This window comes from Chiroxiphia lanceolata, chromosome 2 (genome assembly GCF_009829145.1).
Source record: "Chiroxiphia lanceolata isolate bChiLan1 chromosome 2, bChiLan1.pri, whole genome shotgun sequence".
Lineage (NCBI taxonomy): Eukaryota > Metazoa > Chordata > Aves > Passeriformes > Pipridae > Chiroxiphia > Chiroxiphia lanceolata.
Genome location: NC_045638.1, coordinates 117928300 through 117955246, shown reverse-complemented (window position 1 = coordinate 117955246; position 26947 = coordinate 117928300). Strand labels below are relative to the sequence as shown.

Sequence of the window (26947 nt, the reverse complement as noted above, 5' to 3'; positions counted from 1 at the left end):
ATTAAACCATTTTCCAAGTGTTTTAACATGTATGCACTTGTTTGTAGTTTTTGAATGTATTGGGGGAGGTGGATTCCCCTTCCCCTCCATGGATCAAAGTGGGCCAGAAGATTGGTCCTTCGTGCCCTTTGTCTCAAACTGGAGGAGACAGAACAGGTTTTTTGCACTCTGCTTGAAGCTTTTCTGCTACATCTCTATTTCTCAGCTCCTCTCCTAAAAGCAGAAACATCTCCAGTTGCTTCCTGAAGGCAAAGGGGAGACTCAGCTCACACCTACGGCAAGTGTCCCTGAAACAAGTGTTGGATGCTTTTGAGTCAAGATACCCATTTTTATATATATATAAAGAGCATAAAAATGATATTTTTTTCCCTAGGGAATTTCATTCCTATTGTTTAGTCGTTGGTATTTTATGGCTGCCAGAACTTGTGATTTCTACATCTTGCAGATAGGGTTGTGATTATTTAAAAAGAGAAAGCTGTTTTCAGTACTGTTTGTTCTTGCATTGGTGTTTTGTAGTAGTAACTTTACTGTAATTTTCGGGTCAGCTGGCTGAGGTATGACCCACTTCTCTCAGATTTTTCTTGTCTTTGCAGAAGAACAGTAAGGGATCTAGGAATTTGGGGGTTTTTTTCCAAGAAATACTCGTTACCATCTCTCAGTTTACTTTTTTTTTTTGCTCTAATTTATTGGAAATATTCTTGAAAAGCTACGAGCACCTACTGCAGGTACAGTTTTACTGCTGAAGATGTAAAACAACCTCGTCACTTGCACAGCAGCAACTTCAACAAGTTTTTCTGCTGCTAACCCACCCAGTCCCTGAAAAGAAGACGTGACTTCATCCGGGCAGAACTTTTGTTCCCACAGTTTTGCTTTAGCTCTGCTTCTTCTGTGAAGACTGACAAAATGAGCTGGTCAGCTCCTGACCCGAGGTAAAACAGGGTTTGTTTTGCTGGGCTGGTTTTGTCCTTGGCTGAGTTCTTGCAGGTGTCATTGTGCAGCCTTTTAAGTCACAGGCAAAACTGAGGTTGCAGCAGCGGGAGGTGAGTGCCCCTTTTATACTTGGGCTTGGGGCATTTTTCCAAAACCCCATCCTGCTGCTCAGGATGTGTTTAGAGGCTCCTGTTGGAATATTGTCCTCTTCAGCCTCCCTGGGAGATGATGCTGCTGGGTGCAGGTCGGTTCAGCCGGGCTGAACGTGGCGGGTCACGAGCTCAGGCCCTTCTCACAGGTGATCCCTGCACACACAGGGCTGCCACTGCCTTTATTAATTCATCAAAAGCACATTGATTATTGACCTAGAACCTCTTTGGAATCACACCTGCATCTTTTAGAGGTAACCTGATGATACACTGGTCTGGAAACTGGATTTACGTTGCCTTTTATACAGTTTCTGTTGCCCAGAAGTGATATATGGGAGTCCATTCTCCTTGTTTTCATTGTAACAGGGGTATCTTCTGCCTTTTGAGAAGTCTCTCCTGCAGATTACCTGGCTCATATTTAGCTCCAAGTGCTGCCTGAGTGGCAGTGCCATTGCTTGATCTTTTCTGGGAGCTCGGTGCTCATTTTCCTCATGTTGAAATGTTGCCAGTCAGCCTCTGTCCTGCACTACACTAACATCACCTGACTTTTTACAATTAAAGAAAAAAAAAGTAATCTGGAGCAGTTTTGTAAAAACTGAAGCAGTTTTTTAAAGGTAAATTTAAAGCAAAAAGTGTCAGTCTTAAGATAAATACCACAGGAAATAACTACAGCCCTATCTTTACAAGTTGTTTAAATGCAATGAAACAATAGTTACATGTCATGATACCCCTGCAAGGCAAGGAAGAGCTGTGAAAACAGCTGTGTTTGTTAGAAGGTGTGGTCTGGTCCCACAGCACAAACCTTACCAAAAAAAAAAAAAAACCAACAAAAAGAAAATCAGCCTAATAACGACTATTACTGGAAACAACTTTACAGATATGTACATTTTAATAGCAAAAGCTTGCAGTTGCATGATTCAGGAGGAAAGGGAGAAGGGACTGGACAACCCCAGACACGCTCCCTCTGTGCACCAACCAAAGCAGGTTATTGCACAGAGAAAACACACAGTGCTTGTGTGGGATGAAAAAGGCTTCCCCTCCTCTGCCCCCCAGAGCCTGTGGGCATCTCTCCTTCTTGCCCATCCCCTCTGTGACTCCCACTTAGCGGGGGGGCAAAGCCTGCATTTGAAGAGCATCATAAGTGTCCTTGGTGGCTGCACTGAGTCCCTGAAAAAGAGAAAAACAGGTGAGGGACGAGTTCTCCCTAAAATTCACCTCAGTGCTGACTGGCCAGCCACAGGGCAGCAGGGGCTCCGTAGCATAATTCTGATTTTTTTTTTTTCCCCCGCAGAGAAAATGAGCGATTCCATAGATTTTGTACAGTACCAATAGCTACCTGTCACTCACCTGAAGGCAAGGTACATCCTGAATGACTGTTATGAACATATGACTACAGCAGCTCGTCCTAACTGGTTATGAAGATTAGAGTGCATTTTATTTGCATATTATTAAGACCTAACTGATGCTGGAGTGAAGTAGGGTAACAAAATGAAGACATCAAATCATGAACTTTGTTCTCTGGACTTCTCTTTGCTTTGGAAAGGAAGTCAGATGCAGCTCTAGGTAAGTAAGTTGGCAGCAGAGCTTCAGATGGGTGTGAACCCTGGGAAGCATCCCCTCACATCCCCTCCTGCCATTCCAGGAGTCCTTTTCCTGCCAGCCTGCTCTGGTGAGTCAGCTGTGACCTGTGTGTTACAGATCCCTGTGGCAGCAATGGGAACAGCTACTCCAAGAGCAAGGCAGTAGAAGATGTAGCAGAGTTGCAGGTCAGCCCAGGAGCCTTCCAGAGCAGAGGGAACTGGGGCTTCCAACAGAGAGGATCTACTGAGGCACCTGGTGCCTGCTTGTAAAACTTCCAGCTACCCTTTTATTTAGTGGTGTACTGAGAACACTGGGAGGCTGGTGCTTCTTATCAGGCTCCTGTGATATCTCAGTAGAGCTGGGCTTGAAGAAAGGTGTCTTTAGCTGCAGAATCACCATGTTACAGGAAAGCTCCCTGGCATGTGCTGCACCCGAAGAACTTTTTTATATGTACTGTATTTTTGTCATCTCGAGACGTCAGTGGCAATGTACAGGCTTCTACAGAAAGTAAAATGCATTTTGGAACAGTTATGCATGGTGACCCAGCTAAGGCCTCACTGAGGGACTCCTTGCCCTTTGTCAGGTGTGTGCAACACTGAACCCCCCCAGTGCACCAAGGGACTGGAGGTGCTGAGCACCCTGTGCTCTGTGCTATAGCGAGGGGCCCTGAACCACTGATGCCTTGAGTTACAAGAGCTGCTTGGCAACCTGAAGGTTTCCATTTAAGCACTAAACAGTTTGGAGGCAGAACTCTGTGCATCGTCTGCCACAGTCAAAAGGTGCTTCTCCGAGGTGCAGGACCATGGAAATGGTTCCTACCAGGGCAGCAGGTGCGTTTGGAATGTGCAGCCACCTTATCAAAGTGCCATCAGTGTGGTCTTTGCCCTGAATCTCAGTAACTGCCCTCAGAAGGATGCTTTGAAAGCTCTGTTCCATCACATCCCACTGAGAGTGCAGCTGGATATGTAACTACAGGCTACAATTAACCCATGAAGACAGATGAGGGGAGCAGCTGCTGGACGTGTTGCCTACCTGGTAGACACCTTCATTGCCTTTGCCTCGCCGCCTCTGCTGCTTTGGGAAAGAAAAACAAGCGCAGATTAATGGGTGTTTTTCCTTATCATGCAAAAATAAAGAACCCCCTGACTTCCCCCGTCCTGTACTGAGGGTTGGCAGCTGTGCTTGGCCTGGACCTGCTCTTCACAAAAGGGAAAAAAACACCTGCTGAGTCTGGACCAGCCCAGACATGCTGCAAGGGCTCTGAAGGAGAAAATAGGGTTGGAAGTAAAAGGAAATTATTTTGGTTTGCTGACATATTTTCCTGTCATACTGTTACAATGCTGCTATTCCTTTGATTTATCAGATGTATAGAGATTTGGAGGCATTCCTATAGACACTGACTATTTAGTATTAGACTATCAAAAACATGTGGCAAGGAGTAGTGCCTGCTACAGTTACAATTGCAGCAACCTCTTAAATGATCATATATCTAGAATGGGACACGGGTTTTGGTGTTCTCATCCCTCCAGGAACAGAAACATTCATAAAAACACAGTGCAACTTTATAGACCCATAGCTCGTGAACAGAGCTTGACTATGGCAAAGGGGCATCAGAACATAAAAGGGGAGGGGATTAAATGTCAGTGTTACTTCAGCATTTCTCAGCACTAAACCTTGCTTTGAAATGCCCCTTTTTTCATGTTTCAGGAGGAAATGAAAGGTTATATATATATATATATATATATATATATGACATTTTGACATAATATAGAACCTCTGTAGGTCAGAGCAATTTTTCATGTTGCCATAAACAAGTGTCCCCAGATGGTTTGTTTTCAACACAAGCTCCCCTCCCCCAGCAGTTTGTGCACAGAGCAAAACCTGTCCATTTGCTGTAGCTGGAGATACGACTGGTGTGTACCTTCCTAAATGTTTGAGAGGGGAGCTGGGGGAAGGAGAATGTGTCCCCCATTCCTTATCTGAAGGCAGGCCCAAGGAGGAGCTCGCACGTGGTTTCCTGTGCCTGTAATGCCATCCAGGCTCAGCATGGATGTTCCCCCCATGGAGGGGGAACGGTGAACCTCCAGCTCCAGATTGCTCTGGAGGAACATGCTCAGCTACTGTGAGTTGCTGGGCCACAGACATTGCAGCACTTGACAACAGACACTCCTTCAGCTACTCCTCACCCATCTCAGGCCCTCTGCCCGCTCAGCCAGGGCAGCCAGCAGAGTTTTCTGTCCAAAAGTTGGAATGTTTTCTGCTGACGTTATTCAGCGCGCCCGGGGACGCTGCTGGTGTTTGTAATGCCAGTGGGACAAAGCTGCCTGATCTCCACCTGGGTTTATGGCTTTTCTAAGACCAGAGCTACGTGTCTGTCCTGCTGCTGCACTGAACTGGTTACTGCAGGAAACAGCTCCCAGCTGTGCCTGTAAGTGCTGTGCAACAAGGACACTGCCCGTGCAAGGGGCTGTGTGCAGCCAGGACTGCTGCTCTGTAAGGGAGCAGCAATGAAAGATTTTTCATCCTGGGAAAAATTTCACCAGGAAGGAAAGTAAAACTCACCTCTCCCTTCATTCCAATTTCACTGTATGCCTCACCCATCTTGTCCTTCTGCAGTGCCTGCAAGCAGAGAGGGGGAAAGAGTCAGCTTGTTTCTAGAAAAGCCAAGCCAGCCCCTGGGTGACCACACTCCAAGCCTCTGCTTCTGGGGCTGCTTTGCCTTCAAAACTTCAGTCTGTTCCAGAGAAGAAGGGATAGCAGTGGGACTTGTCTGATGTGCAGGTAAATAGATGCTATATGTGATGAAATCTGTGTAGCATATCAATACCACCTCATCTCCAAACACTTGAATATATCTCTGCTCTCAGCCAAGCCATTTATCTAGATGAGTGCCAGACACTACAAGCAAAGCTCCCCAAAGTAAAGCTTTAAGCAGCATTTGTTCAGGAGACAAACCCGACCCTGAGGCTCAGGCTCAGAGAAAAGGGAATTCTTCACACTGTAGGGTGAAGATTAAGAAAAAGGAGCTCTTCCTTTCTTCCTCCATCTGGGGAAGCAGTTCCCAAACACTTACAAACCAGCTGTGATTAGAGTGTCTGACTCAATAATGATGGAGGCCAGCCTTGGAAACAAGGCAAGAACACCCAGAAAGACCTGAGTTAAGACATGGTCATTAACATTAATGTATCAACCCTTTGGAGCACAGACCACCACATCTAGCTAAAGTCAAATCAATTAAAGAGCTTCCTAAGAGGTTCCTAAGCAGCCACTCTTAGATGCACTGGCACTTGGCCTTTGCCAGAGAGCAGTCACAGAGGCTGGAGAACAAGCACATAAAATACTGCAGCACTGATGACATGGGATAAAGGTTGGTTAGTCACTAATGGCTAACATGAAGGGATAAGCAGGTGTCTTGATCCAAATTCTTTTCCACATCTCCCCAGACAGCCAGTGTTTTTCTCTTATCACAGAGAAGAGAGCAGAAATTTTCTAGCCAAAAAAAAAAAAAAAAAAAAGGCTTGGGGGGGATTTTTTGTGTAAGAGGAGAAGTCTTGGAAAGCAGCTGTTAAATTTGAATCAAAGCTGAAATTGGGTAGAGGGGGAAAAGGTCTCCCATGAAACAGAAACTCCTCTTTCCAACCACCCCTCCAGCGCTCTCTACTCACACTGTAGACAGTTTCCTGGGGATTCTTTCTTCTCTGCTGTAAAACAAAAGAAGAACGTTGCCCACAAGCTGCACCACCAGCATCCCCCTCCGCTTTGTAAGTGCCTGTGCATTTGCTCTGTGGCACAGCTACGGCTCTGTGGACTTGCCCTGCCCATCACAGCCCATCTTGCCTCCCCCCACAAGGCTCTGTTCGGGCAACTTGTTCTCTGGAAAACCGATTTCCTTTTAATAACTGGCAAAACTTAGTTCTTCTCTGCTCAGTCCCTACCGCTGTCACCTGCGGGCAAGCCCTTACACGCCGATGCAGGAGGTTTTTCCCTCCCTTTTCCTTTGAAAGCGATGGGCTCTTGCAGCAGAAACGATTGTTTGGGCCGCTGCTCCACTTCGTGGGCGCTTGTTCGGCGGCAGCACATGCAGCGAGCTCCGGTGGAACACCCACCGCTGCCTCGCCTGCTCCGCATCCGCCCCGGGCTGGGTGTCACTTCCTACCCCGGCTGGCTGCAAAAGCTCTCAGCAAAGAGACCAAAGGGCAGGGGGAGGTTTGCTCCTTCCCCCCCCCCCGCTTCGCTGCCAGCTCCCCAGTTACGACGCGGATCGTGTCGTTCCCTCTCCAGGAAGGCACCTTGTGCTCAGCAAAGGCGCGGTGAGTGCCCGGGTGTCTGAGCCGCGGTTACACGCGAGGTGGAAGGGACCAGATCAGAGGGAAGAAGGGGCACGTGTGGGAGGAGGTTACCTGGTGTCTCCCGCCCAGCTCAGGGTCTGCACCTCGCTTCGCCCCCAGAACATCGTAGTCATCTCGGTGCCCACGAGTCAGCTTCTGAAACAAGGAAGCAAGAGGCTCGTTATCATGGACGTGATAACGAGGTAATAGATCTCGACTTAACGCAGGAAAGAAAGGGAACCCAGCTTGGTTCACAAGTACTGTAGCTGAGTTAGAAAGTAATTTTACTCCTTATTGCAACTGTCAACAAAAACATCTACAACTAAGCCATGGAAATGACTAACAGTGGTCTGTGCAGCACAAAAGTGCAAGCTGTTGCATCAAGAACCTTTCCTAAGTAGAAATGAATTGAAAATCAGAGAGTGTGAGGAGGAGGGACTGACTTTCATGCTTTCTCTGCCACTGGAGAGTGAAGATCCATGAGCTTTGTTTTTCTTGCAGGGCAGTTCATCTAAACCTGCATCAAGAAGCTGCAGGAATTTTATGGCCAACACAATTCTCAGCTGGGAACGGTTACCTTAGACCAGGGCAAAGGAGGGATTTCAGGTCAACATAACACAGCTGACAGAGTGCTACTGAAAAGGTGACAGGCTACTCTTAAACTGAAAAATATTGCATTATTGTTCATACATTACACAGTTAAACAGAACTCACAGCAGGATGTGGCTATGGCCAAAAGCCTGAGGAAAAAAAAAAATTAAAATCAAAAGACAACTAGACATAGCAAAACTAGCTAGAGTTTAATGCTGCCATGAGTGAGCAATTTAGTTAGGAAAGACAGGCAGGATTTTAGCTCTGTCCTCTTTCAAGTCAGGAACCTACAGCCCAAATATCCATCTACCATCTGGCCAGATTGGTGACAGCAGAAGCTGCCCCTGTGAGGTTTTATCTTTGCTCATTAGCTGGATCATCCAAAGTTTTTCTAACCCACAGGCAATTCACTATTTTATAAGTGCCCAAAAAGGTCTGTCTGGGTAACAGATTTAGAAACAAAGACCAGCAGTTACTTACATTGTACGTGTCATCCTGGCCTGGTCTCAGCTGAGGTTCAGAGGCCTGGCTAAGCTGGAAGAGAGACCAAACCATGAGCAGAGAGACAGTGGCTCCCTTCAGTCCTTTCATTCCCTCTCTCCTACGAGTTACTCTCATCAGAAACAGGGCAACCCTATGGCACTGATGGGGCTACAGGCAGTACAAGCCACTGCTGCACTGGCACTTTTGTCCCCACACCAGGTTGCTCTCAGCAGTCAGGTCATTTTGCTTGCACATAACACCAGTTTGCAGGTCAAGACACCTGCGTTTGTTCCCTGCATTCCCCCCCTCAGATTTTGTATCTGCATCATCATGCTCACACTCTCAAAGATGTCTGAATTACTAAGGCATTTTAATACATCCTTCACAAGCTTGTAATCTCTCCTGAACTTTCTGTGTATCCCTTTCCAATGACAAAGCAGCAGAAAATATCCACATCACGCCTGATCAGGCATTTCCAAGGTACAGCATCCAGAATCTCTGATGGCACCCATAACTGTAGCATCAAAACACTCTCATATACTCTTCCTCTCCATTCATGAACCTTTGGAAAGAGCTTTCCCCAGGTTGCTCAAGTGGACACCACAAACAAACAAACAAATGAAAACAAAAAAAAAAAAAAAAAGGAGAGAGAAAATAAAATAAAAATGTCTCATTCTAAGAGACATCCTTGCTCTCCACTCCCACTTTCCAGACCAGCCCAACTAGTTTGCACCAGCAAAGCCATCTGTGTTTGGTTAGACTGACCTTGGCTTTCACAAACAACGCTGTCATGACGACTGCGTAGAGGAAGAGGAATCCATCCAGTAAGTAGCAGAGTCTGGGATCTGTCAGTCCAAGAACTGATGTAGCTTCTGTACAAAAACATCAACAAGGCCATTGGTACCACTGGGTGCTTGAAGGCATAAATGTGGCAGTGCTGCATAGCTCTTCTTGAAAAAGTAGCCAATATGAGGGCAAATGTCCCTTTGCAAAGGAGATGGAATTTGGAATATAAGAATCCTGGGATTAATCAGGTAGAAAAGGACCAGGGGAAGTCCAACCCTCTCTCTAAACAGGGTGAGTTAGACCAAGGGTTGCTAACACTGCAGTCACTGCAAGAAAGCCTCACACAGAGCATCTATTTTCTGACTTCTTTTATATTTCTGAAAAGAATCTCCTGCAGGGATTCATTACTGGTTGGGGATTCCTTTATCAACTAACAGTTGAGTGTGTGTGAGAAAATACATCTGTTTGGAAAAAAGTTGTAGAGAAGAGCTTCTTAGGAAAAAAGATTTGTGTTAAATGTAAAGAGAGATTCAGTGGGAGACTCAGGCTGAAATCACTACTCTGCTTTATTTAGAAGATCTCCTACTACCCTAATTGAGATCTTCATGTTCATTTACTCATCCATGTTGCATATATTTATATGTCAAAACAGTAACACTGTTGGGTCTTAGCAGCTAAAACTGATGAAACTGCCCCTGTATCAGTTTGTAAACATGTAGCAAGTTCACAAAGTATAGTTAAAAAAATCAAAGCCTAACTAACTAGAGATCCAATATGCAGCTCCGGGTCCATCCCCAAAAGGAAAAGCTGTTATTAAAAAAGAAAATAAAATTACTTAGTAATGAATCTGAGTTGTGCTTTTTGCAAAAAATTCAAGGGAGTTAAAAAGAGAAAGACAAAAATGATCAATAGCCTGTGAAGCCCTTTGATGAAGATAAATTGAAAAGAACAGGTGTGATTCATCTCCTTCCTAAGGTGACCAAAGCGTGGCAATTCTTATTAACCACAGGTGATGGAGGGTAGTTGAACTACCCAGTGCTGAGTTACTGCAGTGCTCCATTCCACAGGCTGGGATTTCTCCCCAGCCCTTCGGGTCACCCTGATGACTCCTTCAGAGGACATTTGCAGATGACATTCAGGTGTCACACACACCCCACCAGGAGGAAAGTCTCCTTAGCAGAGATATAGTTAATGGTGGTGGCCTGTTTCACTGCTCAAGTGTACCCTCTGAATAAAGCTTGACTGAAAAGCCATGCCTGGATACTTGGCAGTGTAATTACAAATTCTCAAGCAGGTGATGATACAATCAGTGTTCCCACTGACAGCCGAACACAGCCAGGAAAAAAAACCCAACAAATTAAAAAATTCCAAAGAGTAGATTTGTTTGCTTGTGTGAACTAGGAGTTCACATTCATTTTTTTTAACAAATAGGATTAAATTCCTAGGTGGTTTCTCTTCTCCCCACCTCTTTTTCTGTTATTTAAAAAATATAGTTCGTAGCACTTTACAAACAATAACCTTCACCACATTTCTTCAGGATTATAGAATTTCACATACATGGGAGAAATAAAGACAGAGAGATTAAGTTATTTGCCCGACATTGTATATTAAACCAACAAACAAGCTGAGGTGAACTTCCCAGAGTTTTTCTTCACAGGGCAATATTTTACACCAGAGTTGGTTCAACACAAAATCAGCCTGAATCACATTTGACTTGGTAGGTAAAATGCAGCATTAGGGAATAGAGCTCTGCAGCACCCAGAGGCAATTTGTTTCTAGCTGCTTCTCCATAGTGCAGCAGTCTGCCCAGTGTGCCCTGGCCTTGGGCTGGATGTGTCCAGAACACTTCCAGGGATGGTTCCTCCTCCCTTGGGAACCTGTTCCAATGCTTAACCACCCTTTCAGTGAAGAAATTTTTCCTGATATCCAACCTGAACCTTCCCTGGTACAACTTGAAGCTACTTCCCCTCATCCTATCTGTTAGTTCGTGTCTTTTCTTTCCTTAATATGTTTAACCTCTGCATTCTTTAAAAGAAAAAAAAAAAAAAAAAGAAGAAAGAAAAGTACAGAGCACTTTCTAAATAATAAACTTTGCAGCAGGTTTCTGGAGTAGAAAGTGAGAGAGAAAAAGACAGAAGATACAAAGCCTATTGAAACAAAGGTCTAAGAGAGATAGGAAGCATAGTGAACGAGTAGCAGTTAAAGCAGTGAACATCCATTCACGTAAACAGGACCAGACTGGGTTTTTAAATAGCTAGAGGAGAGGTTTACTGCTTCTCCAGTATTTGCACAACACGCACAAACAGGTCCCTTGGGCACCACCAAAATGTATGTTCTGTCTCTCATCAGCCCTGAGCCGTGGCTGGAGGGGCTGAGGCCAAGGCTGCAGCACTGCAAGGGATTGGAGCTGGGCAGAGCCAAAGCTGCCAGGCTGGAGGGAGCAGTCACACTCAGATGCCTCACACAGAGCAAAGCACAAATCATAAACATTTCACTGATAATTCCCACTTTTTTAACCTCACAGATTACCCAGTGCCTACTGGAAGTTGCACAGCATCTTTCCTGTAGTAATGTATCAGTGTTTTACCAGTCCAAATTTCAGCAGTCCAGTGAAATACAGAAGGGTTTTAGAGCAAGACGTCTAAATACAGGCACAGAACAGGGCTAATGTCAGGTCACAGGCCGGTAAGGAATGGGAACCTTGCATGAGAAATGATGACAAACTCACTGCTTAAAAGTGCCTCAGTCAAACAGCATCTCTGTCTCCTGACATCCAAAAGCAGCTGAGGCACAAGTCGATGCCTGGGTGCACAAACACACAAGGGCTCGAAGATGAGGTCACTTGGTCAAGGGGGAAGGAATAACACAGAAAGTTTGCATTTACTCTTGCTCACCACGTGCTCCTCTGCAAGGAGCTGCCCAGTTCTAGTGCCTGTTGCATGGCAGGGATGACATTTAGTGGGAGACCATGTGGATGTTGAGGGCAAACAGAAATAAACTTATGCAACTTACAGCATTTGGTAATTACTTTTTTTTTAAGAGTCTGTGCAGGAGAAGCTCTGGAAAGCTTTGTACAAGGAGCTGACACAGCCTGGGTAGGGATATACAGAGCCGTGGCAGATGAAATGGCAGAAAAGGAGATGGAGTCAATAAGTGGAGCTGCATTTCATGACCAGGTTGCCAGCCCTTCTCAATCCCAGTTGCCTGCCAGTACATTTGGAATTCCTTCACATGCTGTGCTTCTGCTGCTGAGAAGTTTCTTCCCAGCACTTCCTCCTTCCAAAGCCTGGACTTCTGCTCCCCTCCTCTTCTCTGCTCCCACCCAGCCGTGCAACCCTGCTCTCCCCTGTGCCCAGGCAGTCTCTCCTGCCACTTTAGGTCCCTGCACTCACATATCTGGACCCCAGGCTGTCACCTCCCTCATCCTGCTCCACACTCACACCTCTAAAGCAGCTCTGCCAGCACCTCTGCAACAAACCTCTGCGGCCTTTTACTTTTTTAAGTACGGCGGGGAGGGGGTTAGAAAAGAAAAGGTCATTTAGACCAAGTGCTGCTGACAAGAAGGTAAGAAAAAAACCCTCCATCAAGACCCCAGCAGCAGCAGCTGAAGGAGAGGAAGCCCTGGGGCCGGGTAGGGAGGCCGTGCTGCAGGCGCCCGCCTCGAGAGCCCTTGGTGGCAGCTTGCCCGGTGCTGTGGTTTCGGAGAGCAGCTTCAGCCCCCCGGCCCGGGCCCAGCAACAACCTTCCTGCACATGGCCCTGGGTTTGTCTCCAGCCACCTGCCCACCTGCTGCCTGCCTGCACTGCCGGCAGCCCCTTGCTCCAGACTGGGACAGAGCTGGGCAGTCCCAACGCCCCCATCCAGGCCCATCCACGCTGCTCCTCAACGTGCGCGAGGCAGGGAGGGTGCACACCAAAGCTGCCCCTCACTGCTGGCTCAGTGCACGGGGTTCACCCTGAAGTGAATCACTGAAACGTGGCCTGGACCCTTGAAACATGCCAGCACATTGCTTTTTAATAGGATTTTCCTCCTCTGACGTTTTTAGTGCGCATCTGGATTGAGTTAGACCGTGGTTCCTGGTAATAGTTTGAGAAATACAGACCGTAAAAGCTGAGCTACTTGTAAATCCAGATTAAATCTGTCCACCATAAAATTTTCTCTCTCCCAGGGCCCTCATTAAGTGATTCATTTAAGAGTTTTACTTTTAGGGGTTACCAAAATTCAGTAACATGGCTATAAATGAAGCGTTTTATCTTCCCCAAAACCGAGTTTCTCAGTAAAGCCCGGGAAAACCAATCCCAGCACAAGAGATTTATTGATGCAGCTGTGGTTACACTCAAAGGCAGATCCTGCAGTGCCTTCTCCCAACAACCAAGAGCTCCCACAGCTGCATGCCAGGGCAAAGCAGGCAGCGTTTCTCTGATGCCACCATCAGACAGCCCAGCCCAAATGTCTGAAAGTTAGCCAGCTAAAATTATGGAAGATAATCCTGCTCATAAGGAATGTAGCTATCCTGGGGTTTATTTATATATTTCTATGGTTTTTTTACTTGTAGATATAAATAACAAACAAACCTGGGACACTCCAAGACTGAAGAAGCAGAGGCCAAATCCTCCTTCACTCGCAGAAGGAAGAGGCTCCTCCACCATTGTTTGGGCACACTGATGGAAAAATCTGAGCAAAAACAACTGAGGGAAGAAAAAACCTGGATTACACCAGGCATGGTATATTAACAGCTCTGATGGTCGTGATAGTCAGTCATGAGAAATAAGTGAATGGAAAGGTGTCCCTTGCATCAGACCCAGTGTGTGGAGTCAGGAGGCTCCTCACTTCATGCAGGGACCAAAGGTAGTCCTGCTGATCATTAAATTATATTAAGATTACAGGGTCAAATAAGACTTTCATCTTAAAACTTCTCCACTACCATATCTGCAAAACCAAGACACCGAAGGAAACGCAGCAGGAAAATGCAATAACTCCACCACAGCAAAATGGCATTGAACTGGCTGCCTGAAAAAATGTCCAGCCACTTGCTTTTTCAATAAAAAGCTAAAAACTATTTACATTACTGGGTGGGGTTTGGGGTTTTTTTTTTCCCTCACCACCAGTTCCTTTAGTGCTGAGGAAAACTCTTGTATTTGTCATCAATACCCCATCAGATATTTATGAAACACAAAGGCAGAGCTCGTGCCCATGAAGTTCAGCTTTAGGGTTTGTTGTCCTCAGATTTAAATCCAAGGAGGAAGCTGCTGATACGGTCAGGATTCAGGTTACAACACCAGATGTTAGGCAGCCTGAATGATGACATTTTTTTATGTTTTAGGTCATTGGCTTCCACTTTTTTACACCAATGAATGTTAGCACTATGGAAAGTCAAGTTAAGATGCTTTAGGATTCTTGTGAGCCCTTCATACTCCTATTAGGATCCCTTTTGGGGAGGTACTACTACAAAATTTAAATAATTCAAGTTCCCCTCTGGTTTATTTGGGAAGAAACAGATTTAAAAGAAGGAAAATATTATAATGCCACCAAGGGCCAAACATTGGTGCCCCTGCCTGTGGCAGGGTGGTTAGAACTAGATGATCTTTACGGTCCCTTCCAACCCAAACTATTCTATGATTCTATGGCTTTCATAGCACATCATGGAATAAAGACTCTAATAAATAAAGTCCAGGGTACTGTAACAGGAACAAGACAGGTATCTCTCCAACAGCTGTTTGATTTGTGGGAAGAGGAATCAATGTGTGCAGAAAACAACAATAAATGATCTACCTTTTGAACCTGAAGATGAAGAAGATTAACTTTGAGTATATAATTAAATAAAGCAATTTTTTACCCTCCAAATCCTTCCAGAGCCTCCTCAGAAACAGAAAGGAGGGGAGTGCCTTGCTCATCTCTGGAAGGGGACTCCTTGCTTCATCAAAACAGTCAGTCATTCTCAGAAAAAGCAACTGCTTTCACTTCTCAGTTTAGCAAGAACTTGGTGCAGAGGGCTTTCCTGAAGCAAACCCGCTGTTGCCTCCTAGAGACAGCAAATCCTGTGCAGGGCAACTGCAGGACCTGGATCTCACCAAGCTTGGGTGACAGATGCCACCTATGCAGCTCTGTCAGCTTTTGTAGGGGTCTTAGATCAGGCACATGTGCTTTTACAAACCCATCTTCATCAGGGATAGCAAAAGTTTAATCTAGTTAATACAAAAGGTGTTCCCTGCTGTAAATTTCCTGTTGTCTAATCCAGTCTGGTGCTAAGTGTACAAAAAGGCAAGAGTTATTATTCAAATGGTTGTTTCTAGGTCACTTAGCCCTTCCCTTCCCCTGCCAAGTCTGTCTCACGGCAGTAACTCACCCCAGAATGATTTACTACCAGGTGGCCTTTTCAAGTTTAGCTTCTACAACCCAATGCATGTGATGGAGGACTACTTAAAACATTTCAGCCCACAGATCTCACTGGGAATCCCAGAGAGGCTGCAAGGCTGAAGAGACACTAAGTCAGACGGGAGATGCTGTTGATCACAATCAGATGTGTTTCTCTGTTCAGTGAACACTTCACAGACAGTGGCAGAAGTTTGTCTAAGCACTTTCAATTAGCACTTTTAAGTCAGACTTTTACAGAAAGCAGTGGAAAATAGGGTTATGCTAAACAGCTTGCAGCTTCCTCACTGCCAATGGCCCCAGTAATCAAATACAATGATCAAGTGAAGAACAATTCCCGACCAGGAGATTTATAAGGCAACTCCACACCCTTTCATCCCAGTTTCAGACTTCCAAAAGTCATTAAGCTTATGCTGGCTATCATTATTGGGGGGAAACAGCTTTCTAATTGGCTTTCTAATAACAGCTTTCTAATGGGGAGTAAAGTAGTAGAAATATCCCTGCACAAAATATTCCAAGACGTATCAGTGTGTTTTCTTCTTGTCTCAGCGCCAGTGAAGGGAGGGACTGCTTTGATTTCACAGCTCATGTCAAATTAAGTGTAGAGATGCACAAGCCCAACAAGAGCCTCAACAGGGCTATTTTGTCTCAAACTGAGCTGAATTGCCACTCCCTTGATTCACTGCAGGCAGAGAAGAAAGGTAAAATATCCATCACGACAATGCAAGCTAAGGGTGGAGGTGCTGGAGTGCTGGAGGGAGAATTGCAGCTACAAGGCTATTTACAGGCAAAAGTCAGCCCATGAGCAATTCCTTCCCTTGCAGCCAACATGGACCAAAGCTGGGACAATTACAGGAGCCATCCCTGATGGATGGTTAAAACCATGACTGTACACTCATGACAGCTAAACCTCCTGGAATGGAACCAGCTTTCCTTTCCCCAGGATCAATTCCCACCTAAACTTGCTGATAGCACCGGATCTAACCGGTGCCAAAAGAGCCAGAGTCAGGAAGGGGGCCAATCCCCAATGCTGAAAGCCATCCTCTTTTTAGGTTAAGCCTTACAGGAACATTTTTCGAAACCAATGTCATCCAAGGCTTTCAACCTATTCCTCATAAAATGTTTTTCAGCAGATAAATATCATGACTGAATCCTAAGGAGGGCAGACACACGAGAAGCTATGGAAAGGCTGCAAGATTTACCTCAGCTCATCCAGCAGGACAAGTGGGAGCTGCCTGTTCTGAGACCTGCAAAGCCTCAAGGTGTTTCCGTTGCAGTCCCTGCACAGACACCCACTTGCAAGAGGGCTTCTGAGGGTGAAGACATTATTAGTGAAGCTTGGTGTCGAGCAGAGAAATAGTTAAATCATCTACAGAGGCAGTGGCAGCCTCAGGTTATGAAGCAGGAAGGAGGTTATACCGGCCCCAACGGCTGAGGCTCTAAACCTTGTAGTAGCTACACACATCAGGGAGGCAGAGGTTTAGGAGCAGAACCCTGCTGCTGACCCACTTAGTGGAGAGCTGTGCATGTCATGTCATGCCTCTGGTAGAAGATGCACAGACCAAAAAAAACCCCCCGTGCAACAGCAGTGACGTACAGAGGGGAGAGAAAGGTTGGTTAAGGATTTGGTTTGGCATCGATTCCCTGCATATTCTGTTTGCAGCGTTGCTCACCAAAGCTTGGCCACAGTGGTAAGAATTTTGGGGAATATTCCACTCTGAACACGGAGCATTTCACAGGCCTCAATAAAAAAAAAGAGTCGATGGACGACCTGTCACAAAATGGGAATATCACAACAAACCTTCCCTGGGTCCTCGACGGAGTCCTTCAGCGAAGGGTCCCAGAACAAACTCTAACTCCATGAATTTAACTCTAACTCATGAGTTCCACTTGGGAAAAGAAAGAATTGCTTCTTCCACCTCCGAAATGTTCTTCCTCCTCTGTTTTGGGAGCGTTCACATTTTCACAGCATGTAGCAACTACACAGCTAAAATTTTACAGCAAAGTAAAACACCGCTAAAGAGAAAAGGGCTTCAGTCATGGATCTGCAAGTGGGGCACAGGGGCATGGCTTTATTTATCCCCATTGACACCTCACTGCTGAGGCCTGTGCTCCTCTGTCAAGTGATAAAACTGTGGCTGGCACACCTCCATCACTGCGTTTTATTACAAGCCACCGGAGGGTTTACACTCAGTTTTAGAAAACCTTCTCAGATGGCATTACAGGATAAGGCTGGGGGACAAAAAAAGCTATCTTTTGAAACATACCTTCTCATACATAGGTAGGAAATGGCAAATGTGAAGAGTGCATATATAAATTTTGACTAAATTAAAGCTTGTTAAAAAGCAATACATTACTGTGCGGGGTGGGGGAAATAGGGGGAAAGAATTTCCTTATCATTGATGACTTTATGCAATATATTTTACCTGTTAGCTGTCAAAAGTATTGAAGTGCTCTCAAAACCTCAGACTCTAGAAGCTAGTACCTTCTTAATTGCTTCTCCATGGAGTCAGACTTGTGGAAAAAAACAAAAAAACAAAAAACAAAACAAGAGAAAAGACCCCAATCTCTCAACAGGAAGAAAATTTCCCGTATATTTACAATACGAGTTCAAACCATCCTATGTCAGTGTTTGCAACTGAGACGAAACAATTATGATTTACCCACATTTACACTGCATGCAACTAAATATTAAAATTTAGCAAGTTAATTCCAGTAATCAATATATACACAGTATATGTAGTATACAATACTACTGGAAACTTGGAAACTCATGGGCTGTCACAAATGATTTAAGCTAATTTCATCCACAGCACTAATTTCATCCCGTTGTTTTTTCTTCTGCATTTTTCACTAAAATATTTTCCAGAAACTGTGCACACAGAAGTCCCACTTTGTTGTTTATGACTGGATTTAGTTTAGTTTTGTTTCCCTGGAGGAATGTCATAGCTATTTCAGAGGATTCAGATTCCTTGTATTTATTCTTCGCATCTTAATGTAGACAAGTAGCTCCCTGCCAGTGTAGACAAGTAGCTCCCAGCCACTTACCAGATATAGTTTAGAGAACAATTCTGTTCACATCTTCAAGTTTTAGAGCACCTACCTGAAGCAGCCACTTAAGATGGTATATTATGTTGTCTCTGATTTTTCTCACTCAGACTAACTTTGTAAGTGTGGCATCATGCACTGCACCATCACTGCACTCATCTAATTGCTTGTCAATCTCATAAAACATGTTCCTTTTAAGGTATTTAATGCTGCTTCTAAAATGGATGAAAATTCTGAAATTATGTTTACTTTACACACCCCCTCTCTCCCCACAAAAAGCCGTATCGGGAAGCCTCTGAGATGTGCAGGGAGATAAAAAGGCTGCGTGGAAACTGTGTTTGTTTTCTCTCTATGTGCGGCTGAGATGGAGTTAGAATGCAAAGGAAATTTATATGAGTTCCATTTTTCATAGCACTGGGAGTTTAGGTAAGCTTTATTCAAAGCACAGTGTTGGAAAGTGCAGTCACAGAACTGTTGGATTGTGTGAAAAATTGCCGAGTGATCAAATGCCCACAGAAAATAAATTTTCTCCTAAATGTGAAAAGGATCCTTAGCATTTCATTTACTTTTGCTGTGTACTCTCTATGAAAAATCTTTCTTCCATCTGTTACAATTTCTTCTTGCCGCAGAACCATTTATTGTGTTTTGTACTCCCTAAAAACACGTAACACAAAAGCTGGGCTGCCCATGGGCTTGTATAGAGCAAAACACTCTCCTCCCTCCACACAAATGCTTTTCTGAGATTAGCTTTGATTAATCCATAATTCATTCACATCTGGACTTTGTGTGTGTTCCTAATATGATAAAGGGGAGGAGGGAAGGTACTAGGGACAAATATTACTTCAGGGTGCCTCGTTTGTGCCTCCAGGAGTTTCATGTATATGCAAGCCTGGAATTAATCCCATTAAGCAAAGTGTTATCCCATAAAATTAGCCATTAGATGTGCATTAATTATTTCAATCTACCTCCTTCAAAGCTGTTGGGAGAAGTTGCCCTGTTTTTACAGACAAAAAAAAAGTAGAGCTATTCAAACTGACAGCACTCCAGAGGGTTATATTGAGGTTTATCGCATCCAAACGGAGGAATAAACACAAGTGAGTGTGAATGAATGTCCTGGCTCTCTTCCCACTAAAGACCAGATTTAGTAGTGGGGTGAATTCATTCTCCACACCACTGATTTCAAGAGAAGTGAGCGCAGTCCATTTAGTAAGAATAGGTTTAGCCCCAGACACACACCCACCTTCAAGGACGCACAAGAAACGGGGAGCGATAGTCAATAATTAAAAGACAGATGCAAACGTGTTTTTCTAACACAATATCCATTATACAAGAAATCTTAACTCACTGTGACAGACTGAAGTTTGGTGAGTGTGATGCTAAGGTATTTTTTTCTGGAAAATAAAACTTTTCAGTACTCTTTAGATTCATTGTATTCTAACCCTGCTTTTAGAGTAACTTGTCAGTTTGTTCTTCTGCAATTCATTTTCACGTGCCTACACGCCACAGGTCAGCAAAAAAATTAGTTGCCTCTGAACCCTTCAATTTAAACAGCATTATTTTTCTAGAAATACATCCCAAAGTTACATTTCTATTTTATCAAGGAAAATTAGCAACGGTTTACTCCAAGTCCATTGCAAGAGCTACATTAGAATGATTTACTACAGGGCAAAAAAGTCGGGAAGGACCGGATGGTTCAGCTCATTGCACAGGACCAAATATATCTACTTAACTCTCCAAACATTTTCTCTGAAGAAGGGCACAGGACATGCACAAAATGCAAGGGTCTGAGGGAAAAGACCACATGCATTAAGCAAGAGAATTTTGGCTTTGTAACCTGCTCTACCTGCTCATACCGCTGAGAATGTAAAACTGATGCACAAAACACGACGGATGAAAATTCACAGTATCTTTGTCCTGTCAGTCAGTGTTCTGCTTGGACATGACAAAAAAATTAATTACCTAATAGATTCCACGCAGTCACCTGAAATTTCTAGAATGCTGTCACATAGTGGGTTTTTATCAAATTAAATACATACACAGAGATGTAGGTAGAGCTATAGAGCAAACATTTTTTAAATTAAAAGGATAAATTTAATTTCATGTGCTGGAAAAAAAAAAAAGAGTAAAATTTAAACAGAGAAATAATAAAACTGCGTAGACCTTAGATAATTTTATTTTGCGAAATTATTGCCTAAGCCCTCACAAGCCAAATTTCCCTGCTAAAAGCCCTGTCCTCCTCTACTTACATATCTCAGTCTCATGAGTTTATGATCAGAATAGTTGAAGTCCCAAAAGAGAAAAAGTCTGACCAGCAGGGACAGCGAAAGTGTCTGTTCAGTTATTTTATTACCATGCCAACAAGTGGTGATCCAAACCCTATGGTTTTAAGACATACTTCACCAGCATGGAAGCAGTATTTCTTTTCTTTTCCCTACCACATTTCCAGCAGTATTATAATGCTTAACAAATCTATGCAAAACTATTATGTATTCTTCAGAAGGAGAAATTGGATGACAGTTTTATGGTGCTATTTATAACCTGGGTAAAACTAAACAAAGTATCACACTGAACATACTGCTTCACTTAAAATTCTCAGCTGACTACGACACAGAAATACCCTCTAGACAGGCTGTTCAGAGATTAGTGTTTCTGCAGCTTTTAAGAAATTAAATTATGCAGCTGATTATGCTATCTGCACAATAACCCAATACAGAATTTATGCACAACCAATTTGTAATTCAAAGCACAACTGTATCATCAAGATTTTTAAAAAATCATGTTTTGAAGTCAGTTGTGCTTTCATTTTTTTATGAAGTGTCAGTAAATTATATCTTAAACCCAAAACAAACTCTGCCATTTGAATCTATTTTAGCAGATTACTGCAATACTAGTGAAGGGAGTACATTTCTCTCTTTGCACACAGACTCACTTCTAATCAGGAACATATTCTCCTTTTGCAAGCTCAGAAAGATCAAGTCCTAATGGCATATGGACAGCTTAAATTTTATCATCCAGGAAGTTATGCATCAGTGTTGAAATCAATGACCAAAGCTCTAAATAAAGTTATTAACACGTGGGTCAACGTGTGAACTCCTGACTTCCAGAAACCCTGACTGATTCTACTGATTTCCACAGAAATGTTTTGTGCCTACTCTGGTTTGATGGTGTCTGATGGCATCAGCATTTTCATGGAAATAATTTATAGTCATTTTGTTCAATAATTACTCACTTTGCAACTGATAAAGCAAAATTAATATAATTGTTTTCAGTCAGGGATGGTATTTTATATTTGTTACTGGGCAGAAGTGTAAAAGTGAAAGAAGTCGGTTCCACGTGTGGCTTGCAATGTTACAGAGAATTTGACATTATTCTCACAGCTGTTTTTCTCAGGTTCCTCAAGTGGCAAATGCAGCCATTAATTAAGTCAAAAGAGCAGGACCCTAGCAGTTTCTGCAAAACCATGCCTGCCTTTATTTTAAAATATACTTTATAACGTTATTAGGTCGCATGGGAATCAAAACCTATAGCACTGAGGTGATAACCATGTGTTGAAATCAGAATGATCCTACTCAGACAACTGATGCACAAAACTTCCTGAGTTCTTGTCAAAAGACCAAGAAAGTGCATTTTATGCAGACAATCTTAATGGTGAAAAATGATAGAAAACAGAGTGATGTCATCAAATTATTTTCTATAGTTATCTACAGACTGTTCACTGCTTGTCCTATTTTAAAAATTATTCCGTGCTGTAAAAAGTTAGACAAAATAGGACTTTTGAGCACAAAAAAGTGATTGAACTTGCAGTTTAGTGCCATTCCCAGTGCTGGTCAGGATAGTCCAGAGAGGAACAGAAAACATGGAGCCACGACATCAGCCAAGGACACTTTTATGCTTGCTGCTCCCCTGGGCATTGCACACTAGACACTCTCCAGGTTGGTTTCAATAATAGCTTTATAGCCATAGTTAAGTAGAGAATTACTACTTTATTATCCTTTGCAGACAGAAAAACCACATTCCTTTCACCTACATGACTGGCTCAATTCTGTGTTACAGCTTTCCATCCTGACCACTAATTGTCCTCTTGTCAGGTTTTGTTAACGACGTGCTTCTCTCTGTAAACATTGTACAACACTATTGATATTACATGATTTATGCTTGTCTTTTATATTCTAGATATGCTGTGCTTTGATCAGGAGGGACCAGATCTGTGTTTCGGTGTGGACCATACAAATCAGAGTTCGATGCCATACCCTCTGAAAACCAAATGTATTTTCCTGCTCTGACATCCAGCTGCTGCATCCCGGTGCAGCCTCAGAAAATCCCCCCCCCTCGTTTCCCACAGGGAGCAGCTTTCCCTGCATGCTGCATGAAACCAGTCTCAGGCCAGCCAGGCCATTTTGGGAGCTGCTTTCCTGGCAGATCACCTGTGATTTTTCTGGTTTAGTTTCTCCTGCCAAAGGGCAGGACGCAGGGTCAGCGGAGGAGGGACCTGCTCCCTGCACTTACTCCCCGCCAGCACTGCACAACCTGTGCCCCATTGCCACAACACAGGCTGGCTCCTTCTGCCAGAAATCTCCATCCTCCTTGTCTCTTGGATCACTAAGGCTGAGTTTATTTTTTTCTATTCCTTTTCTTCCACCTTTTTTTTTCTCCTTGTTCAAAGCAACCGATTTCCGGGAGACCTTGCAGCATTTCCAAGACCTGGTTATGAAATGAACACACTTTTTACACGGATCTGTTCCCATGTTGCTGGTCTGACAGCAACCACACCATCCATGCCCATCGAGTCCTTCCACTCCTGAGCTGCAGCAACAAAACAAGGCTCCTGGTCCCTCCCTCACACACACCCCAGCCCCTTCGTAGCCTCAAAGCGAGACATTTCGCTTCCCCTCGACAGATACAAATCTGCTCCCCCCACACACCCGCCCCAGCAAACACACATCTGAGACTCTCCTCTGCTCAGAGAGGCAATACCAGGTGCGCCTGAGAAAGCACTTGCTCAAAGCAGCTGAGAGCTGCTCTGACTGAGATAGAAGGTTTTACCTCAAAATGAAGTAAGTGTAGGAGACAGCTTTATCATTTCAGGGCTCTTCAACCTCTCTCTCTCTTTTTTTTTTTTTTTTTTTTTACAGGAGGGAATAAAAAAAAAAACCTGCAAAAAACCAAGAAGTACTTGACTAAAACAGGGCGACATCTTAAATCTGGGTCACAGGCATCCTTTTTCCCAAACTTGGGACCCTAGGGAGACTGAGCAAGCAAGCAGTGCCCTGAGAGAGACAGTGAACAATCAGACAGGCGACCCCACGGGCACAAGAAGCAGCAGTAACACCCGAGATCAGCGTCCCAGTGCTTGATGTCAGACCCTGGAGAAAGACTGCACGGGTTTTCAGCCAGCCAAGCAGGCACAGCGCCAACCCCACTACACAGCGTGAGCAGGGACTGCTGGTCCTTTGATGTTTCTGGCTCCAGAGAAAGCCCTTTTGACACCCTCAGGGCAATACGTGTATGACACGTTCTCACACACCAGCACTTCTTTTTAAGCCAGATGTTGGTGGCAAGGGGTTGTTTGTTTGCTTTCAAGACGTGGCTGTCTTTGCAGGAGTGGTTGCGTTCATCCACGGAACGGGATATTCCTGGAGAGCTCAGCGGGGAGAACCAAATGCCTCGGCATAGAATGTTGTGGACCTCTGCTGCTGGAGGTGAAAAATTTGGCCCTCAGCACATCCTGGGAGCTTGGAGGAAAAAAAAACAACACTAAACGATCTTGTGTTGTAGAGCCAGACTCAGAGCTACACTGCCAGGGCAGCGTGAGTGCAAACGCTGCCAGACAGGCTAAGGCAGAAAGGGAAGGTGGCAAGGTTGTTTCTATCTTTTTCTTCTATTATTTATATAAGTCAAAATACAGATATTTTTCCAGAAGGCAGCTTTCACTCCAGAATCAAAATTGCCAGAGGGAAACAACAAACTCACATTCATGCAGAGTAACCACTAATACACAAATTCTCTCTCCTTCTCTTTTGTAAGAGGCGCCACAAATAGCAGAATGAATTTTCTGAATATTTTTTGCCAACTCCCACTCCTTCATAATGAGCAACTGGAAAGTTTCAATCTGAATAATTGACTTCATAGATTTAGGGAAAAATAAGTCAAGTTGCTATGTCAAAGGGCAAAAAAGCCCTGTTTGTGTTCTCTGGAATATACTGTACTGGCTCCCATGAGTAAGCAACAAAACACAGCTTCTGTCATTCAGAAGGCAGAATAAACATCCAGAAGTTTAAATTCAAGTCATATGAAGTTAGGCTATGTCTTTCTCATAAGAAATACAACTTCCAGGTAAACACACAATACAGCACCGCTCACACAGCTGCAGCATTTTAGAACTTCTGGTATTAGCTGCAGTCAGAAACGCAAAGGCATCAAAATGTTTGTATTTGAAGGTTTTCTGCTTGTTCAAGAAGACTACACCACTTCATTCCAAACTGGTAGTGGCGTTGGAAAAATCAAAATAAAAATCTGTACTGAACTTTTGCTGAACATCTACTATTCAACAACGCTGGGTTTGCCTTTTTCCCGTTATTTTGCATAGATGTTGCCTCAGAGCATTCTGCTCCTGAAGTGACTATTGATAAGCCAGTGACAAATACACTGAAAGAAATACAGGGATATAACAGGGTTCTACTTGGATGCCACCTTCCAGAGCTGCAGGACTTGGCTGAATCAGTGTTACCTCGGTTGAAATGAGCACCTCAAACTTTTTTGGTTCGCCCGTTGCCATTTTCTCTCACTCAGGTGCAACGCGCTCTCTGTCTTTCCCTTCCACACAAACATGCATGCAATACCACCTACCAGGGCTGTATGTGCATATATACACATCATATCAATATGTATGGGGGAGTGGTGGTGTACCCATGCATATATGTATACAGAGATATATCCACCTTCCCTCTCCCAAGCCATTTCTTCTCACTGCCTTGGTGGGTGACAGAGCAGAGCAGGGAGGATGCTCAGCCAAGCAAATCACCCGTGAAACACCAGCGAATTCCACTCAGGGGGGAAAAAAAACATGAAAGGAGGAGAGGTTCAGCCATGGAGGCAGCCACCTGCCCTGCTTTGCCCGGGTGCAGGAGAGCCTCCCTGCCTCCCCTCTCACCAGGTGCCGGGCACTGCACCGCCTTTGAAAGGGGTCTCAGCACTGGGGGCTTCCAGCCCCGGGGGTTTCCTTCTGCAGGGTCCCTTCCCATCTGGGCTGGGCTGGAAATGTGTGCCTGTCCCAAGCATGAAGCCGTTTTCATCATCCAAGCAGCCTGACTTCACCGCTGTGTCACCCTTCCCTCCTTTCCCATCAGTGTCTGGGAGGATGGGAGTGGAAGGAGCTTGGGGAAGGGAAATAAAAAGCTGGATAACAGCAAGAGAAAGAGTCAGAAGGCAGCTACTGAAGAGTAAGCAGCTTTAAATGGATTCATAAAAACAGACAATAACATATTTTCCACTTGAGTGGAGAGGAACTGCAGATTCATTTATAATTTGACTCCTGTATTTAAAGGAAGAGACCTAAGCAATACAGACAAAACAGTGGAAAATTAAAGTATGTCATCTGTTCAGCATTTTCTGTTCTGATCTTGCTAGTGGTAAACACCCCTGTCACTGAACAAGCCCTGCTTCCAGCTCTGGAAGCATCCCTGAACATGTCAGTGTAGTCAGGGAACAGCTAATGACCAAGGCACACAGTGAGGGTACAGCTTACAAAGGGACACAGAGCTGTTCTCCCTGGCCAAAATAGGTCATTTTCTGGGTAAGAGTGTGGTGTTTTCTTACACACAGTCTAGGCTCTGCCAGCACTCGTGAAGTGCCAACTCAGCTACATCAGGGACAACGTTAACATTTAAAACAACACGCACTTGTTAGTACTCACATCCACGTGCCAGCTCTGTCTAATTCACTGTATCTGTTTCAACAATCTGTTATCTGGGACATCTGTTTTCATGGGTGATCAAAAATGCTGCAGACTACATTAATTCCCACCCCAGGATCATGGCAGAGAGAGCAGCATCCCCTGTTTTCTTTCTGCTCAGAATCTTTGCCATCCGCTCTTTCACATTTTTCTGTCATCGAGCGGATGAAAAAAGGGTACACGTGTTTTTCTGAAGAAAAACCCCTAGAGATATGGGCAATCACATGAACCCCAGCAGTCAGGGTTTGAAGAAAAATTATCACCTTTGAGGCAGGTGAGAAATTGATGGCAGATCAGGAATGTGTTCTTCAGAGGCTAAAAAACCCGGGTTAGTAAATGAACTCAGCAGGAGGTGTCTTAGGTTATTAGAGAGTTTGTGTGGTGCTTTACAGAGAGTTGTGCTGCTTGCTTCCTTCCCCGGGAGTTTATTTACAACATTCCTAAATTCTGGGTACTGGCCAAAGCCCAGCCACCACAACCCAGGAGCCAAGAAGTTAATCAATAAGCCAAAAGCAAAGTCTCGGTGGCAGAGCATGTTGCATCTCTCCTTCAAAATGCTGCATTAGGACAGCCAGAAGATAGCAGACAGCAGAGCCCCAGATACCAAAAGGTAGTTACAGGGCATCAGAAAACAAGGTGATAGAGTACATAAACTACATTTAGTATGGCCTGTTAATGTTTGTGATAAAAAGGACTAACTTGTTAACGAGAGTAGAGAAAAAGGACTT

General features: G+C 44.3%; 1 protein-coding gene across 3 annotated transcripts in view; it reads right to left on the bottom strand.

The window, feature by feature from the left end:
- Positions 1-1926: 1926 nt before the first annotated feature.
- Positions 1927-26947, bottom strand: part of CD247 (CD247 molecule) — a 39584-nt gene continuing 14563 nt past the window's right edge. The window contains exons 1-8 of one of the 3 annotated variants that reach the window (XM_032680959.1): positions 16517-16624; positions 8828-8934; positions 8060-8113; positions 7061-7144; positions 6326-6361; positions 5223-5279; positions 3693-3734; positions 1927-2246 (exon numbers count right to left, since the gene is read on the bottom strand). In XM_032680959.1, the coding sequence (XP_032536850.1) occupies positions 2181-2246; positions 3693-3734; positions 5223-5279; positions 6326-6361; positions 7061-7144; positions 8060-8113; positions 8828-8854 (366 nt within the window). In that variant the 5' untranslated portion in view covers positions 8855-8934; positions 16517-16624 and the 3' untranslated portion in view covers positions 1927-2180. Of the gene's footprint in view, positions 2247-3692; positions 3735-5222; positions 5280-6325; positions 6362-7060; positions 7145-8059; positions 8114-8827; positions 8935-16516; positions 16625-26947 lie in introns of those variants that run through there. The other 2 variants (XM_032680958.1, XM_032680960.1) reach the window with 2 other exon arrangements.